The sequence below is a fragment of the Podarcis filfolensis genome, assembly GCF_964270895.1.
Source record: "Podarcis filfolensis genome assembly, chromosome: 7".
Taxonomy (NCBI): domain Eukaryota; kingdom Metazoa; phylum Chordata; class Lepidosauria; order Squamata; family Lacertidae; genus Podarcis; species Podarcis filfolensis.
Genome location: NC_139603.1, coordinates 43576117 through 43596126, shown reverse-complemented (window position 1 = coordinate 43596126; position 20010 = coordinate 43576117). Strand labels below are relative to the sequence as shown.

At 39.9% G+C, this 20010-nt stretch overlaps 1 protein-coding gene across 28 annotated transcripts in view; it reads left to right on the top strand.

The window, feature by feature from the left end:
- Nucleotides 1-20010, top strand: part of PTPRM (protein tyrosine phosphatase receptor type M) — a 404856-nt gene that overhangs the window by 349951 nt on the left and 34895 nt on the right. For all 28 annotated transcript variants that reach the window (XM_083622471.1, XM_083622489.1, XM_083622486.1 and 25 more), the window contains 2 exons: nucleotides 5323-5399; nucleotides 7865-7901. In XM_083622471.1, coding sequence (XP_083478597.1) covers nucleotides 5323-5399; nucleotides 7865-7901 — 114 coding nt within the window. The remainder of the gene's footprint in view (nucleotides 1-5322; nucleotides 5400-7864; nucleotides 7902-20010) is intronic.

Below are 20010 nucleotides of genomic sequence, written 5' to 3'. Positions count from 1 at the left end.
CACCTTGTATCTTAGCCATGGCTCTCAGGCTGGTGACCTTGAGCTCCTCAGAGGAAGGCTAGAACTAAACTATATTTAATAATGATATGTTTTATTCTCTAGAGTCTAGGATCCTCCTACAGTAGCACAATGGAAAAAACGGAAATTGAAATATGGTCCCCTGTCTTGAAAACGTTACAGTTGAAATATGAGACAGGTTGTTACAGTACTACGTTACTGATTATTGATATGGAATCAGTACTGTTGATAAGTACACATGTAATAACTTGTCTCATATTTCAGCTGTAATGTTTTTATACGTAATGCTTCAACCATGATGTTTCGATACAGAAGTGGGGAGGGGAATGCTTTGAAAGCGAAACACAGCTAGCTCCCATTTAAGTGTTAGTGGTACACTTGATTTCCATTTATTTCAGTGGGACTTTTAGAACAAAAGTAGACATGTGTGGCAGTTGTGTGTCTATTAAGCATATGAAATGAAGGCGGGGAGAGTCTACACATGTCTTTTTAAAAAAAGCATATGGGGGAGGAGGGGAAAATCAACCCCTCCCTTATCTATTACACTGTGCTCTGTAGGTTTGAAGCAAAATTCTTAGTGCCCAGCTCATGTCTCATACTGGAGGCAGCTAAGGAGAAACTACTTAAATAGAGTGCAGCGACACAAGGCAGGAGAGGAGGTTGGGTTTTAGTTCCCACCCTTGAACTCATAAGCAGACCATCTCATTCCCATTTGTATGTGAAACTGCCTGCACATTTAGTTTGGCTCTCAGAAATGCCTAACATTTGCTGGATTGTGTCCACTGTGGCTGAAGGTTTGTGTAAATATCAAGTAAGCATTTATGGTATTGTTTTTGTTTAAAATATATTGTCTACAAAGTGTTATATCTACAGCCCAATGCCAGATACACTAGCTTCAGACACATGTTGCTTAAAATATGCTCCTTTAGTCAGCAAAACTATAGATGTCCAAAGAGAGTTGAGCACTACATTTTATGTAATTAGAATAGTCTGTGACCCCATTTCCTCATGTGGCTTACAGCCATTCATGACACTTTCCCCACAAGTATTACGGAACATTCTTCTAGGTAAGTGTCTGTAGGATTGCAGTCTTCATTTCCTACTGGATCAGAGTTTTAATTAATCACACAGATAGGTAAATGATGACACTAAATAATAAGCATTCGCCCTTTTGAAGACGGCCTCTTGCGAATAGACTTCACTAAGGTTCATGTTCACTATGAGGAAAGCATTTAATGGCATTGCCATCCTCTTATCTGAAGGTCTCTTGACTTAAAAGTAGAACCATTAAAGAATAAGGGTCATACAAGTGTGGAACGTTTGCTAAAGTAGGGTAATGGATTTTGACAAATACGCATTAGCTGACACTGGGTACATTTACAGGGGAGCATATTATGTAGTGAATAGAATAAGGGTATGTTGAATGAGGCGTTTGCTTGCAAGGAAGAGACACTTCTGAGAAGGTGTCAAGAAAGAATTCTTACCGAGGAAGCTTTCAAAACTGCCCTTTTTCTTGGCACCACTATTGAAGTGCAAAGAGCAGGCATGTGACATCCATCCCTTTTACCATGTCTGTGCCTTAGTTTAAAGAATAGCTGAACAAATTTAATGCAAAGCAGCAGCTCAGCCAACATTCCAGAGCAGTTGGATTTGTTTCCTATTAATTAAAGTGGCTCATATTATCATTCTAATATCTATTTAAAAAAAATAAAAGCAATATTGGAAGTGGTCAAATGCCTAAAGCAGCCACTACAATTGCTAACTGCATCATATTCCCAGAGACCTTCAGCATGGACTCCCTTCAGGTACCTCCCCTGAAGCTGCAGAAGTTTGTCTCTCAGCAAAATATTTCCTCGCTTCCCACCAGCTGAAAAGTGTAAAGGCTGGAGAAAGATTTGGAACAATTTAGGGGCATTAAGCTTGTTTTATCGACCATCCTCTTACATAAAACCAAAGCGATAGGCGCTTTCACAAACTTGTAACAATATCCAGCATTCTAATAACTATATGCTGCAACTTGTTACTGTCAAAATGGCTTTGGTATAGCAATACAGAGGTAAAATATTTTAATATCAGCAGCATCACATCCTTTTTATCACTACGCATATTCAGTAATGGAATCCACTGTAAATCCACTGTAAAGCACCATAAAACAGCTCTTTACTTCCTGCCCTCCTAAAGGGTGCAGTAAATATGCACCATCCATTTTCCCATAAGCATTGAAAAATAAGAAGCTTTTGTAACATCAGGTTCGGGCTCTTTGAGTCCCCTGCTATAGTTATTCAAAAATACAGACTCACATAGTAAAGAAAATATGAATTTCCACAAGATGCCTGTTACAATCTAGTTTCCTCTAGAAAGTAACCACTACCGTAATGCATTCAAAGTCGTATGTGCTTGCTCTAGCAAAAAGGTATTTACATATTCCTGTTTGTCTGACAGCTTGCACAGCTAACAAAGAGTCAACATTTTTCTGCAGGACTGTTTAGTAGACAACTAAGTGGTACCTCGGGATGCGAACAGGATGCTCTCCGGAGCCCCGTTCGCATCCTGAATGGAACGTAAGATACGACGCCGCGTCTGCGCATGCGCGGGTCGTGTTTTGCCACTTCCGCGCATGTACGTGATGTCATTTTGAGCGCATGCGCGAGCGGCAAAACCCGGAAGTAACGCGCTCTGTTACTTCCGGGTAGCCGCGGAGCGCAACCTGAAATCGCTCAAACTGAAGCACATTCAACCCAAGGTATGACTGTATTCCAAAGAGTTGTGCATATGTCATGAGTTTTTCCAGAAGAACCTACTTACAGAGGGGCATACAAGAGGGCAAACTGTTTAGTCTTGAAATAAACTTCCCATGACACAAACCTCCTTTCATTCCAATTGAACATAAGTTAAACATGCCTTGTGAATTTGGCCATGAGAGCACAAACACCATTTTAAGGAATAGCATTTAATCACAATCTGAGAGCAACATGGACTTATTTAAACACACAACCAAAACCAGGTGGAATGCCACAATTTTATTTTTCTGCTTTCCAAGGTATCATATTACTGATTTGCTTGGGGGTTTTGCAGAATGCATTAAGGGAAATAATCTTTCCTATAAGACGTACTCTGCATAGCTTCCAATTTCCACAGTTAATCAGTCATTTAAAAGTAGTATCATGAGTATTTTAAATGCATCCAGAGAGACACCCGTGGAAACAGACATACAGAATATATTCCAGAGATACTGCCCTGATGTTTATTTGTTGGTTTGTTTAGGTAGTTTATGTCCTGCATTTTCAACAGAGGTTGAAGCTAAGAGGAGTGGGGAAGCAAAACAACAACAACAATGCAATGATTCAGAACAGGGGTAGCCAGGGTGGTGCTGTCTTGATGTTTCACACTACAATTCCCATCAGTTCCAGCCAGTATGTCCAATTTTCAGGCATGATGGAGTTGTTGTCCAGAAAATTGGAAGTGCAACATGTTGGGTATTCCTGTTTTAAAACAACACTATATTTCTTCTTACTTTAACAAGTTACTGTTTGCTCAGATGGTGGTGACAAGTGAAGAGGAAAAAGTAGAGTAAAGGTTGCTTGTTTATTCATTCTCCAACTCCAGAGAGAATGAATCTAGTTACTCTAAGTAGCCTCCCTAATTGCAGAGTAAAACCGCTGATTTTCAGAGTACAGGTAGCTTACTTTCCCCCCAGAGTTTCTTAATACTTACCTTCTTTGTATAATCTTTCTGGCCTGGTAAACCTGTGAGTAATTGATTTCTATTTTTTATTATTTAAATTTGAATTGTATTTTGAATCTAAATTATAATTGTAATGTGAAAGTACAGTAATATTCTACTGGTGGGTGATCAGTAAGTTTCCCTATCTAAATTACAACTGCACACCTAATCACATTGACACTTCCAGGTAATTTATTTCTGTGATAATACAGAAACCCCTTTCATATTCCTACAGAGAGCGATTTTATTCCATGGCCCATAAACCTACAGTGATCTGAAGTACGTTTTCAGGTCAACCCCAATTCCATGACACATATAATAGTGGAAAATTTACTGTGGTGGATACCAAATTAAAGTGAGCTGCACTGAATTAACGGAAGGTAGAAATGTTGCTAGGTGCATGTAAGTGTCGCTGTGCATGTGCTCTGTCATTTTCCACCAGCATTCAGAGTAGATTCTGACCTGATTGCCATCATGCCGGAAGTCAATTGAAAGGTTTCTGTATCATGGGTAGTTTCATGGAAAGTCTCCACATGGTACAGGTGATTAGAGACACAAGTTTGTTGAGAGCAATTTGGCGCTGGGTGTGTGTGTGTATCACACACGTGATGTCAGGTCGTTGGGAGGAGCTGACGGAGGACCCAAACAGGGCAGCAGCACAGCTTCCCCCTCCTCCTCTTGCCATTGCCACCAACGGTGGGCTGCTTTGAGCCTCTTTTCTCTCCATAGCAGGTTGGAGGAGGAGAAGGAGCTGGCCACTGACAGCCTCCTCCACTCCCTAATTTTTAGGACATTGGGGAGCCACCCCCTCCCCAAATATATTGGGGGCGTGGCCAAAAGAGCTCAGCCCCCATGAATGCTATTTTATGCTGAAGCCTTCAAGCAGTCTTTCACATGGAAACTGGAATGTAACATTGTGACTGTGTATTAACATCTTGACTGAAATATCTCAGTAACACGAACAACCACAAACCGAGCAATACACATTATTCCATGGTGTTCCCTGTTTCCTTTTGCATCCTAACTATTCATTCTTCTGCTTGGAATGCAGAGGACAGCCTCCACGTAGATAACATAAGGAGTTGAGTTCTAATTCAGAAGGCTTTCAGATGCCTTTGCACTTGGCAACCATCCAGGAAGAAAATGTTGTGGTCCACAAACAGCAAGCCTATGACTGATTTGCATTACACAAAGACTAAGAATTGGGAAGAAATGGTTTGTAATAAGGAGTGCATGAAAGTCGTGCTAACTCAAAATCATCACTAATATTGCATTTCAGTCTGAACTTTGTTTACGAAAACGCTGTTAGGGGAGGAACACTGAAAACCATAAAGATTTTTGGATGGAAGTTTATTTCAGATGTTATTCTACCCCTGAGGACAGGGCCAACTGACTTGCTTTCTTTTTATGTTTTTAAAAAACAAGTCTTTTAAAGTAATCATAGCATTGTGAGGGGACAATGTATCTTGTCATCTTGTGTTCCTTCTATTATCCACGTGACTATATGATGTTGACTGTTATTTGATGAGTATTGAGTAGAATACAAATTCCTTAATGCATGTGTTATGTGTTCTATTTCAGATGATCATTCTCGAGTTAGGCTGCAGCCCATTGAAGGGGACTTAAACTCTGACTACATCAATGGAAATTATATCGATGTACGTATACTCATCTAGACAAGAAATTTAACAGTATTATTTTAAGGAAAGACTTTCATTTGATATTTCAAATGATGTTGTATGCAATCAGGATGCCAGCTGTTAAATTCTGTGAGAAACCAATCTGGAGACCCCCTCTTGTATGCTAGAGTTGAGATTAAAACTACCAAAGATTGCTAATAAGAAAATAAAATCAGACATTTCCTAAAATTGCCATGTATTGGAGTGGAGACTTGCCAGTAATTTTATCTGGCTACTTTTCCTCCTGAAATTTATGGGGGACCAAAGATATGTTATTTTCATTTTCTGTCAACAACTTGGCATGGTTCAATTTTTAAAGGGGGGCTGTTTGCATATTAATGTGACAAAACTCTATAATTCCTAATGCAGTGGCTTGCAATCTCTTGTCATCTCGGCACTTTTAAGCAGCCTTCAAAGTATAGACTGCATCTGTTAACCAGGACTTCTAATGCAAGCAAGACAGTTCATTAAATATGTATTCTGTTTAATTATTGAAGACTGCTTCTTTGTTCATTCTGCATCATGTTAACTTAATGTTTTACATTAGAATAAATTCTTTAAGAGACAGCATTTGGGGGGCATAGAAAGAATGAAATCAAAAGTAGAGCTGGAAATCAAGGAAGAGTCAATGCCATTTTATGCACCAAGTCTGCAAAGAAAATCAGTAATTTTCATGTTCACACATAACATTAATGTTTAGTAACTCAGAACAACCTAGTCATCTTAATTGATATCAACATTGCTTTTATCTTCATTAGTGACACCTTGTGACAAAGCTGCCAATACCTTATATGCACAATTTCCCAATTACTATGACAAAAGTGAATTTAGATCATTTCTTTCTCAGTTAATTAAAACTAGTTTGTTTATTTATTTGTTTGTTTGTTTATTGCATTTTTTTACCCTGCAAGAGTTTCAACAAGCAAATTGCACATCTTATTTGGCAGTCTCAACGCTAAGGAGTGTGTGTTTTCCCATGCTGTAAACTAAATGCTTCTAAATAGTGGTTAATTTAGCTTTAAATCGAAACTTAAGATCCCCCAGAATAGCACACATGGGGAGCAGAGGGGAGATCATTCCATCTGGCAAGCAAAAATGCTTCAGCTGATGGAAGAATCCTAATGCACAGGACTGAATTCCTCTTGTTGTTTTCAAGTTAGAGCTGAGCAAACTATTCTTAGTCCAACAAAATGGAATTTCCCCCCAGTCACAAACAACTGTTAAAGCACATTCAAAACACTTTCCCCCTCAAAGAATTCTGGACACTGTAGTTTACTCCTCATAGAGTTCAATTCCCAGCAACCCTTAACAAACTACAGTGCCCATAATTCTTTGAGGATGTAGGAATGTGCTTTAAAGGTATAGATGTCTAAAGATGGAAAAGATTTAGCATTAACTTTATTAATATTGATAAGAAGTTTCTACTGTTAACAACTTTGTATGCAGTTTTGCCTGTAATGTTTCTCTTTTGGATTCATTTTTAATTTTTAAGTACACCAGAACTGCAAATCCTATTAGTTTCAGTGGCAATTGTACATAAATTTTGTGCTTCAAAGACACTGGTGGCGTTAACAGCCTTTTCATTAGAGGTGTGTATGTAAAGGCAATGTAAACATAATAATCATTGATGGGCAAGTATAATATAATCCTTATAGAATTGTACGTAACAATTACTTTTCCTGCTCTTGCCATTTAAATTTCATGGATGTGAGCTGCAGCTCAGTGGTAAAGCATATTATCGATAATAATGAGCAGTTAGGCCAGTGGTCTGACTTGATAAAAAGCAGCTTCCTATGTTCCTACTTTAAGGAATGGCCAATAGCTTAGAGCTTAGGCCTAATTCTTGCATTACCCAGGCCCAACAGTAGCCACAGAAAAAGTTCCATAGTTCTTTGTGGTTCCGTAGTAATAACCAGATGAGAAGCACTGATTTCAACATTATTTCTCTCTTTACTGCTGCTCAGTTAGCAGAACTGGGCTGGCAAGTAACCATGTGATGATTGGATGTGCCAAACAGTATCTGGGTGATGTAGAATCAGATTACAGGAAAGCAGTTTTTCAGTGGATAATATGCTGCCCTGATAACTTAAACATTTGACCTTAGCTGCTGTGCCTTGCAATGCTGCAGGAATTTTGAGAAGTGAAAGGGTTTTAAACAAATGCTGCTGCTACCTGCAGGTGTCACTAGGTTAGACCATTTCCTTGGAAAAGAACAGGATCCTCTAGAATACAGCAGCTGTGACTCCTTACCTAATCACACACAGCTTTTAAAAGCCTCCTGTCAGCTATAGCTGCTACACCTGTCAGCTTTTTTCATATTCATAAGGTGAAGCCTTTGCCCTTAGTAGGTTTCTTTGTGCGCATTTATGTTTATGTTTTTTGCCTTGTTCCTGTGACAGATTGCGCAAGATTCACACAAAATGCTTTTTAAAAATTTATTTCAGGGTTATCACAGGCCAAACCACTATATTGCTACACAAGGTAAGTTGATCCCACATTTATAAGTTTCTTGTATACATGTGTATTGCTCTTTTATGTGGGAAATGCACTTGTGAAGGTTTTCACTTTCACTTATGTTGTAATAAACAACTAATACTATAGTCAGTGCACCTGATTTCTTCAGATTAGCTCTCTGATCCCACAGCATCCCCCAATTTATGACAGAAGTGAAGAATCTTGAAAGAATTTGTGATGAACAGTACTGTATATATTTAATTTTAGGCTCATTAAAAATGGCTGTGCAATGCCTGTCCAGCTTCCTGGTTCTAATACTCCTGTACCTAAATCTGGCACAGTATACAGAGCAGCTTCACTCGGCTTCGTATGCTAAGACATCAGATGTTTTAAGTTTTATTCTTCAAAGAGAAGAACTTTTATTCTTGTATCTATGATTGGGAATTAGCCTTTTTTTTTTTTTTTTTTTTAGTTGTGTACTCTGATGAGCATATACAATATATTATTTGTGGCTACTGTTATACTATACTAAACAAAATGATAATTCTACTCTAAACATGAACTAGATGTATTGGTGCCCTAGGACTGTTGTTGAATTTTCAGGATCTAAACACTAAAATGAACTAACTAACTAAAGTAACCTAGAAAACATCACTTGCATGTTTTTCCCATTGTGGAAGTAATCTTTGGTGTAGATTGGGGGACTTCAGGTCTGGGGCATGAATGAAGTTCTGTAGGCCTCTCTTATCAGCCCCTGGGGTTCTCCCTAGACCATATGCCTCACCAGCCCTGCTGTGCACTCTCCTCGAGCAATTTTGCTTGGCTGGAATATCTCGATTTGTGGTAATGGCTCTTTCTTGCCTGAATTGAGGATAAAGAGATGCGAGGACTATAGGAAATTCTGGCTGGCATGTAGCCCACTGTCAGAGGCGGCAGCCAGACCATGAGACGGGGAAGCATTCGCCTCAGGCAGCAAAAGTGCAAGAGGCGGTGCTCTGCCCACCCCACCCCGCCCCACCACACTTCTGCTGTTGGGAAGGGAGGTGTTCCAGTGTGCAGCGTTGGCGCTCATCTTCCCCACCCCCAGACAGAGAAGCTGAGTAAGCGCCAATAATAATAATAATAATAATAATAATAATAATTTCTTATTTATACCCCGTCCATCTGGCTGGGCTTCCCCAGCCACTCTGGGCGGCTTCCAAAAAAATATTAAAATACTGTAATACATCAAACAGTGCTTTGATGAGTGCCTCAGCTCCCACTGAGTTTGACGGCAGCCGGGGTGTGCCAGCTTCAGAAGTGGGGCACAGCAGGAGGCAACAATTCCTGTTCCGCCTCAGGTGGCGAAATGGGATGGGCTGGCCCTGCCCACTGTACAAAAGTAGGAGTTGCAGCTATTACTCCACCAACTTTCACTTATGTTCTCACCCACTTTGGCCAAATCCCAGCACCAGCTTGCGCATCTATCTCTTTCGCCATGAATAAATATAGCTCTTAGACTTGGGGAGGGGGGGGCCTTGGTGTAATTTTTTTCCTCTACCTTGAGAAAACTGATTCCTAACATGTTGGGAAATTCTCACCTTTTTTTACTGATATTTTGGATATGGTTGCTATTTTAATGTTTCCTTATACTTCGTTCAATGTGCAAAACCAACAGCTTGGCTCCATAGAACAACTTTCTTCTACCTACCACAGAAAAATGAAGGAAGGACAGGTTGTTTTCCAAAGGAAGCCTATGGCTTTGTTTTGGTTTCTAAAATTTAGAAACTCATGTTGCCCCTTACAAAACAGCTCTATACTGCCACCTAGTGACAATTTATTTTCATTGCAAGTATTCCACCACAGGGTATTTAAAGTGATAGCCAACTATGGGGGGGGGGGATAGAGAGAGAGAGAGATGGTTCATGTTTAAACAAGGTTCTGCACTTTAATGCAGAGAAACCGGTAACAGATGAATGAATGAATTGTAGTCTCCTGTTTTGAGCCATATTTGCAAAGCATTATGCACTCTACCTGTGTGGCTTAGGGATGAGGTATAACTGGCCTGATAGAGGCCCGATAGACATGCCTGAATTGGAGAAAGATAAGAACATGAATGCCACCGTCTTGCCTTTTCCTCCATTATCTCCAGACATAAATTGGTGACTGAGGGAATTAGCTGACTCCTACTCACTCATTTTGGGAGGAAACCTAAGGGCTGCATCCAACTAAATTAATTTCAGTAGACCCACTGAAATTAATGCACCCCAGTTAGTCATGCCCATCAATTTCAATGAGTCTACTTTGAGTTGGACTAGCAATGGCTGCAACCCATACCTTTATTGAAAGCGAGAACATTTGACTAAAACATCTGAACAGACATTTGGGATATGTCCATTAAAATATTTCACAATCATTCTTTCAGTAACCTTTCTGATCCAACCCATTCCCATTTTCATGCATGTATTCCTTTGTACTATGCTCTTCAGGAAAAGGAAATCATTTGAGAAATTAGTTCAAATCCCTACAGAGTTGAGATTGCTATTTAATTGTCCTAGTGCTCTTCTTAAGCTCCATTCAACATATCAAGTGTTAATGAGCAAATATAATTGGATGCCACTAAATAGTGGCAAACATAATCGGTTTGCAATCGGCTACCAATCTGGCTTTTCAACAAAGCTGGAGGGTTGCCTAATCACTTGTGTTTTAGTTTTTTTTTACTGTTTTGGAATCTTCCAAATGAACAAGATTTAGCTTTCCAGGGTTTGGCTTAGCAATGAGCTTACCTTTTGTGTCTTTCAAATCAGGTTGATTAGGAAACTGGTGTAAGGAGGACATAAACTCTTTTACCTATTGTTGTATCAAGGGACCATTAAGCTATGTTTTAAGTGCAACATATTCTAAACCTCCAATTTGGGTTAGAAAATGAGCATCTACTTTTCTTCTATACAGTAGCTATAATAGGCTGAAATTGCCACTAATGAAGACTTCAGGTGATCTACAGTAATTGACAGAGACAGTCACAATAAGCACCTGGGTCATACTTGTAATAAGAAAACTATTGTCTTGGTGTAATGGATCATGCATAAAGAACAGGCAGGCACAATTTTAAAAGGACTATTTGACATTTTCGAATTGAGAATATTTATTTAAAATCCCCTTTCAGCTAAAAGGTGGGCTGGTAGCTGTGTTTGATTCCACAGTGTAGGTCAACTTCCCCAAACTGATTCCCCCCCCCCCAATATTTAGGTCTACACTGCCATCAGCCCCAGCCAGTATGGCCATGCTGAATGGGCCTGAAGGAGAGTTACAGTCCAAAACATTGGTAGAGCAGCAGGCTGGGGGGAATTGATGTAGACAGCGGAAGTAGACAGCTCGGTCAGAAAAGCATGAGACTCTTAATCTCAGGGTCATGGGTTCAAGCCCCACATTGGGTGAAATATTCCTGCATAGATGATCCTCATGTTCTCTTCCAACTCTACAATTCTATGATTCTATGAATGTTTCCATGCTTTTATCAGATAATTGTTGAAAAATTAAACAACATGCATAAATGCATGTTCTCTGAACTGGTCACTTGCTTACTACTAAGAAAAACTAAAACCTTTAAAGTGGCTTCATTTTTTAAACAAAAATTAAAAATGCAAGTGCTAATTAGATAGAAAATATCTGCAGAGTAAAAAGTAACTGGAGAACAAAGAGCCAAATGGCAAACCCCAGTATGTTCACAGAAGACTGAAATTATTGAAATGTCCAGCAGAAATGTGTACATTCCACAGAAAAACTCAATTTGTATGTATGCAATGTTTGTGCATACTCATAAGTTGATTCCTGCGGTGCTTATCATATAACAAATTTGCCTGCATATCATACTTACCTGACATAAACAGTGTAACCAGTAAAAGTAATATTACAATTAGACATACAATTAGACACAGGGGCAGTAATTATATTTGATGTGCTTAAGGCTCAAGTTATTAAGGTATGGTTTAAATATATTAGGCCTAATAAAATATTTTAATTACTAATTCTAAATCAGCACCTGCAAACAGGCATTCTTATTCCTTCAGTTTGCCTCTAGCTGTAAAACAAACCATTTACTTTCTCACTTATATTGTGAATATAATTTTCTTCCTCAATGCAACAAACTTATCATGCTTCAACCATGGGAAAATCCTTTTGTGTCAGCCTTATAAGCCCCTAAAGATAAGCATTTATAACACAAGTGTTTACACAGCTTTGACTGTGGTAGCATAAATAGCAAAATCGCAAAATACCAAGCAATCAGAATACAAATGGCACCTAGTGCATTTCCTGGCCCAGTTCAGATTGCCAGCTCTAACATTTACAACCTTATACATAATACATTCACTGTTCTCAAACAAGCCTATCCTGGCCTCAGTATCATTTCCAAATGCCCTCCTCAGAGTGCCCTTTCCATAGGAAGTGTGGAGGGTGGAAGCAATAGAAGGGGCCTTTTGGTGGTGGCACCTGTCGGTGGAACACATTCCCCAGGGAAGCTTGCCTGGCACCTTCTGCGTTAAGTGAAGACATTCATTCATTTCACCTCCAGTCTTTTTAGTAAATGTTCCCCTTATTTTCCCGGAACAGAATATCTATGGGAAAGAAAATCCTGTTTTATGTACATTCCTTTCTTCCTTGTTAATAAGATTCTACTTACGCTATGAAAATCACTGCTGTGCCTAGTGTTGTAAGTGGTGCCCAGATCTTGCCTTCGTCACAGTGGTAGAAACTTATTGGCTCTTTTTAAAAAAGTATCTGCCTCTCCTTCCATGTTCAATTGCTATTTAGATCAAGGCTTTGTAGAGATTACCTCTGCAGTTCCTAAATCTCATTTGAGCCCAAGTGTTTTCATTTAGTGCTTTTGGTGCAGATACATTTATCTAAGCAACACAATTAAAATGGTTCACTTCATTTACTTGGCACTGCAGCTGTATTGTAAAGCACAATTGATTTAAAAATTATAGACGTGTACAGTTCTTTTTGTGACTTGATTTCTGCTTGGATGAGGTGAAGATTGGAATCAGAGCTCCTTGCTATACGAGAAGAATGCAGTGTCATTTAAATATTGTTTGGTTGGAATTTTCCTGATATTGGTTGGAAATAATTCTTGCTAAGCTAATAAGGATGTGTGATTTTATTGTGCACTACCTAGTTTATACCCTTAAATATGACAGAATATTTGCCGTTCCATGACTTTGGGACGTCATCAGTAAACAGTAGAAGTCAGGCTGATGTGAAGTATCAAGTGGATCAAAGCCCTTAAGAATTAAATGAAAAGTTGTTGTTCATGTACAATTTCATTTTTCTTTTATGATATGTGGCACATCTCAAACCTGAAGAATTATTATTATTTTGGTTAACTTAATAGTCAGTATGTTTTTCTTTCATTTATTACCGCTCTAGTGTGCACAAAATTATCTTATAGGCTACAGTGGTGCCTCGCAAGACGAAATTAATCCATTCCGCGAGTCTCTTCGTCTTGCGGTTTTTTCGTCTTGCGAAGCACGGCTATTAGCAGCTTAGCGGCTATTAACGGCTTAGCGGCTATTAACGGCTTAGCGGCTTTAAGAAAAAGGAAACAAACTCGCAAGAACTCGCAAGACATTTCGTCTTGCAAAGCAAGCCCATAGGGAAAATCGTCTAGCGAAGCGACGCAAAAACCGAAAAACCCTTTCGTCTTGCGCGTTTTTCGTTTTGCGAGGCATTCGTCTTGTGGGGCACCACTGTATCTTGTTTGGCAGCTGAAACTCATTCAAGATTAGTACAAGGCAAAGCTGTAATACAGGTCAAGCAATAGGAGCACTTAGACGCCTCTTTACACCAACCATTCCATAGTCACTTCATTTTGCAGGACAGAGTATGTAAAAATATGTAAGAAAAGTACAAAGTGACCCGTTCTGATGTGGATGGAACTCGACAAGAGGAGGTGGAACTAAGAGTTAGGAACTGTTGTTACAAACTCAAATGGTTCCACAGATTTGGTGGATGTTATTCAACAGAATATATGGGCTTTTTTGTAAAAGATTTTTTTGCCGTTTAGTGAGAGCCAGTGTGGTGTAGTGGTTAAGAGCGGTAGTCTTGTAATCTGGGGAACCGGGTTCGCGTCTCCGCTCCTCCACATGCAGCTGCTGGGTGACCTTGGGCTAGTCACACTTCTCTGAAGTCTCTCAGCCCCACTCACCTCACAGAGTGTTTGTTGTGGAGGAGGAAGGGAAAGGAGAATGTTAGCCGCTTTGAGACTCCTGAAGGGGAGTGAAAGGCGGGATATCAAATCCAAACTCTTTCTTCTTTCTTCTTTCATTAAGAAATCACTTTAGAACTTTATTCTACTATTTTAGCTATTTTTTATTTTATTTATCTCAGTTACTATATCGAGAATTTAAAATCCCAAATACTCTGAAAGAAAAATAATGTATACACAGTTCTTATGGGTAATTAGCCAATCAGATCACTGGGCTGGCAGAAAATTAGTAATCCTGTAATTTTGCATTTAAATTGAGCCACATGCTGTGGGAACTCTCCTTAGAGATTTGTCTATTAACAGTTGTGGTGCTCCATAAGGTTACATTAAGGAGAACAGCATTCCTAAACTTTTAATTAAATTACTCAGATTCTGTTATTTTGGTTACTGTCTCAACTATGTTTGTGTTCTAACAAAGTCAAATGACATTTGAAATTTGGCTGCTCCTTTGTTTTCTTTGCATTGGATTGATGCAAAGCTTTATGTTGGTATTATAAGCTTTCCTAACTTTTGACAGTGCTGTTATCATCTCAGAACGAAGTATTGTACCAATGATTATTATTCCCTACCAAAGTCAGTGGTCACATCCACATCATATATTAAAATCACATTAGGTGGTTTTCAAGTTTCAAGTTTTTCTCAGAGTGGATCCATTAAAATTATTAGACCTAATTTAGAAACGGCATGGTGCAACTGCAGCAGTACAACCGGGTGCCTTTATCTGCCCCACCAGCAACAAAACTTGTCTCTCCCACTTTGGTCTCTACAGCTGCAGCAGGTTCTGCAAGCATTCAACAGCTTGACTTCACTCCCAAAGGCACACTCATCCATTGTCTCCCAGAAAAGATGGGTGCCAACAATTTAGTAATGTTCATTAATTTCAGTGCCTGGGAACTATAGTTTACCCCTCCCAGGGAGCTAAAGTTCCGAGCACCCTTAACATACTACAGTTTCCATGATTCTTTAAGGGAAGCTATGTGCTTTGAATGGATGGTGTGGATGTGACTGTTTCAGTTTCCGCTTGTAGGGGCCATCTACACATCTGTTTGTCCCGTGATCTCAAGTCATGAATCTGAGAGGGGTTTTGTTTGTTTTTTGTCCTGCCACTTTCCCTGGGAAAACCCAGTCTACTGCTTAATCAGAACAAATGTCAATCCGCAGAAACCTCTCGAGGACTTCCTGCCATCTAACTCTGGATTGTTCTTCCATATCTCAAGCTCGCTACTATCACTTTTTTCCTTCAGATTTTTCAGTTCTTTCTCATACCTACAGGATACATTTTTCTCCTGGTCCATTTCTCCAATACATTTCTATCTCCCGTCTCTTTTGTATGGAAAGAAAGATTGAGAGCTACAAACAAAAGTGTGTGTGTGTGTGTGTGTGTGTGTGAGAGAGAGAGAGAGAGAGAGAGAGAGAGAGAGAATTTATTTCCCCGAGATGTTGCCAGTGTTCTCCTTGAGCATTCCAGAGACCAACTGGAAACATATAAAGATGCTTATCTAGATGAACTTTAGAAGAGAAAAGTCATAGGAAACCTTTTCTCCAGAAAAATTACCTCTTGAATTGCAACTAACAAGGGTTACATTATGGGGGAATTTAAGCCAAAGCCCAACTCCGCATACTCTAGTAAAACCTGGTAGGAAAAGAACCACTGTTTGCAAGGGAAGTCAAAATTAGGGAGGTAATGGTGCTGATTGGTTTAGGGAAATTATTATCTTTGTAAAATACTAAAGCTTGACTTCTTTTGAGATATTGTAATGTTTATTTTAATCAGCTACTACAGCAATTAATCAGTTAAATGTAACAAGGTAAATTTGCTGAAAATGTATTAAGTCGACAGCTCTAATTATTACAAAGCATGGCATATGTGGGGCATTAAATTCACTTAATAATTACTGGGGATTGTGCAGATTGAATAAATACTTACCCATTTCTTAGTAGCTTCTCCTTGTTTTTAGTAGTGTCACAGTAGCAAAAGAGAGACTATTTTATATCATTTCCTCATGGTAGAGAGTATTTATAGCAGCCATTATATTATATTGCTAGTAGATTATGTCATTGGATTCATAGCAAGAAAATGCTGAACTTTCCCATAAGAGGAATGAGAATAAGCTGAACCACACAAAGTCCTTCTGCAAAGCAGGTTCTGTTTATTTTTGAGGTGGTTACTTGCACAGACTCTTGGTACATGCGCCTTGAAATTAATCAGGGCTGCACAGCAGCAGTTCTTAGTGGACTGTGCTCTGTGTCAACCTCTGTAAACTTGGCTCCTATAGTGATTACAGTGTCGCTTCCTACCCCAAATCTCTGAAATCGAATTGTTCAGCTCCTGATGACAATAAATCCTGTGCCCCTACCTGCCCTTTAATGCTTTTCAATTCTGTGTGGAGACATGACAGAGTAATAATTTATTCAGATGTCAGAAAATAATTTGAAAAGTGTCAAGTAGAAAAGAAAAATAGGATAGAAGAGAATTACTTTCAAAGACATGCAGCTAGCCTCTTTCCCTCCCATGAATGTCCTGAGTCCAGAATAATTTTGGTGGCTCTCTGGCATATAAGAAAGCAGGTAAAATGGATAGATAACAAATTCTCTATTAAATTCCTACTCCCTGGGGTTATTTTAATTACCATTGTCTTGCTATAGCAGGTAGAACGGAAGCAGGGACACAGCTGACATTCCAAAGGAGAGCATTTCTCTCATCAGTCATTCCTAGAGGATTGTGGTACAAACCTCACATCTGCAAGGCTAAAAAAGTGATTTTGGGGGTGTGGGGAAGATGATGGATTATCTTGGAGGAAAGGTTTGACCCAGTTCCTTCCAGAACAATTGGGATTCCTTGTCTTATAAAATTATTTTTCATCTTTTACATTCTTCTACCACCATGCTAATGGTAGGATATATTTCCTGGCATGATCTATGATTTGCATACCCCAAACAAATACATCTACACAGAAGGTACTATTTACTAAACATTAATACTACTATCCAGCACCCAGTCATGCAGGCTTAGTTCCTACTGATTTTAAAAGGGACATAGCATGCATAACTTATCTATAACAACCCAAGATTCCAGAATACTATAAAATGCACAGGAAACATATCTCCAAATGAGCTGTTTAGGTGGTGATGCATGTCATTATGCCATTGTCTACATCACTACAGAATTATTTTACCCCATTTCTACTACTCTAGTGCAGGCATCCCCAACCTTCGGCCCTCCAGATGTTTTGGACTACAATTCCCATCATCCCTGACCTCTGGTCCTGTTAGCTAGGGATCATGGGAGTTATAGGCCAAAACATCTAGAGGGCCACAGTTTGGGGATGCCTGCTGTAATGTTTACTACTTCATTAGATATAATGTGGTAATATGGGCTCAACTGTTTGGGATGGGAAAGTATCATTGGGTTCCATGAATGCCTTTCTCCTCTCTGGATAGCCCTCAGCCATGCACACATTGCCCATTATGCAGGATTGGAGATTCATAAAGACCTGCCATCCCCCTTAACCTTCCCTGAGTCCCTTCCTGTTCTTTGGGCTTAGAGCCCCTGACTGCATCCACATGAAGTCATGCTCACACACTGCAGGGCAAAGTCTCCTGTTTTTAAGAAGCATAATCAGCCTGGGTAGTGATGGTGGGTGGATCCCTCTTCTCCCAGTTGTCCCTGGGGTGGCTCAGAATGTGTCAAACAACTCCCCCACCCCAGTAATCAGATATTCAAAGTGGTTTCAAGTTGTTCTGGACCCTTTCCAAGCCTCTTGTAAGCCTCCCCCATAACCCACAACTCCTCAAGCCTCCAGACCACTATCATACCTGGAATATACATCTGATTGGCCACTGTGAGAACAGGATGCTGGACTAGATGAGCCATTGGCCTCATTCAGTAGGTGTTGCATTCCTCTGGAAGAAGCAGGTCCACAGCCTGGCGGTTCTCCTTATCATTGGAGGCTTATAGTGCCTTTTTCCAGCTCTGGCTGGTTCACCAGTTACAGCCTCTTTTGAACAGAAACAACTTGGCCTCAGTACTCAGTGCTCCAGACTGGATTATTGCAATGTGCTGTACATGGGGCTGCCCTTGAATATGATTTGGAAACGTCAGCTGATCCAAAATGCATCAGCCAGATTACTGGCTGGAGTTCACTTCAGAACTCATATAACCCGTTTCAAAACAGTTTGTCCGCTTGCGACATCATGTCTAGGCCCAGTTCAAGCTGCTTATACTAGTGTTGAAAATCCTAAGCAACTTGGGCCCCAAATATCTGAAAGACCACTTCCTTCCCTGCAGACCCTCTTGGGTGTTACAATCAGTGGAGGGGGCTGTCTTGGTAGTTCCACATTCCTCATAGGTTCAGGGGTTGGTGAGCTGGGAGAGGATATTCCTTGTGCCAGCCCAAAAGTTGAGAAATTCCTTTCCCACAGAGGTACATTTGGCAGCTTCATGGAACAGCTTTCATTGTATGCTGAGCCTACACCTCTTTACCCTGACAGTTGAGATGTATGTTTTAGGCCCAATCTAGTTGTGACTGTAATTTCTTTTAAATTTTTAGTGCTGTATTTATATTTCTGTAACATAACCTGGGCCCTTTTGGTGAGGGTCTGGTGGTAGTAGTAGTAGCAGTAGTAGTATAGGTATAGGGACCCCTGACCATTAGGTCCAGTCGTGACCAACTCGGGGGTTGCGGCACTCATCTCGCTTTACTGGCCGAGGGAGCCGGCATATAGCTTCTGGGTCATGTGGCCAGCATGACTAAGCCGCTTCTGGCGAACCAGAGCAGCGCACGGAAATGCCGTTTAGCTTCCCACTGGAGAGGTACCTATTTATCTACTTGCACTTTGACGTGCTTTTAAACTGCTAGGTTGGCAGGAGTAGGGACCGAGCAACGGGAGCTCACCCCGTCGCGGGGATTTGAACCGCCGACCTTCTGATCGGCAAGTCCTAGGCTCTGTGGTTTAACCCAGTAGTAGTAGTAGTAAATACAGATAGATGGTTCTGCCCAAGTGCCAAACATAAGATTCTGTTTTGACTGCAGAGGGCTGTAAGCAACTACTTTTGCAGCCACAGTTAAAGCAGATATTTGAGATTGGACAGCTTCCCCTTATAAATAATAACTCCATACAATGCACCTGCTCTGAGCCCTGCAGGCCCATGATATTGATCTTGCAAGAATGATTGCCTAATTTTAATTGCCTTTGTCATTTTTGCGTAGGACACTCGCACAAAACAAGGCTGGAGATGCAAGATGAAAACATTAAAGCTAAATGTTTTCAAATGTCAATGAAAAATACATTTTAACAGATTACTGTTGGATATGTGGGTGTGGGTTTCTTCAGTTTAATAGTATCCTTTAATGTGTTTCTCCTGAGATAAGTGGGCACATGTGCTTTCAGGTGCAATTAGTGATGTGGTATGTCATTTGCAGCTATTGTTTTAGAAAAAACATTCTTATTTCAAGGGTGATTACTGTTGCCCTTTTTATCAGCTGTCGGCAACTCTGATGTTAAAATTTTAAAGGTACTGAAATGTTTCAAGCAAGTCCTCAAATGAACAGACTAGTAAAATTCTAAATAAGTAACTAAAAAGTGTTGTGAAGAGGATCAGTAATTGGTTGTTTGTAGATGCAAAATTTTAGTAATTGATGGTGTTTTATATCTGCTTATTATCTCTGTCTCCAATAGACTCTCAGACAAAGTGACATAGCAGGGTAAAAAAAAAAATGCAGGAGCAAAAGTGTTAGAAGAAGGAATACCTGGGTAGGACCATACCACCCACCCAAAGGCCCAGTCAATGCTTGGGATTCATTGTGGATCCAGCTTTTATCCTGGATTCCCATAGAGCACTCCAGAAACAACAGACATAGGCTATTCTAGAGCCTAAGCAGATACTTCAGG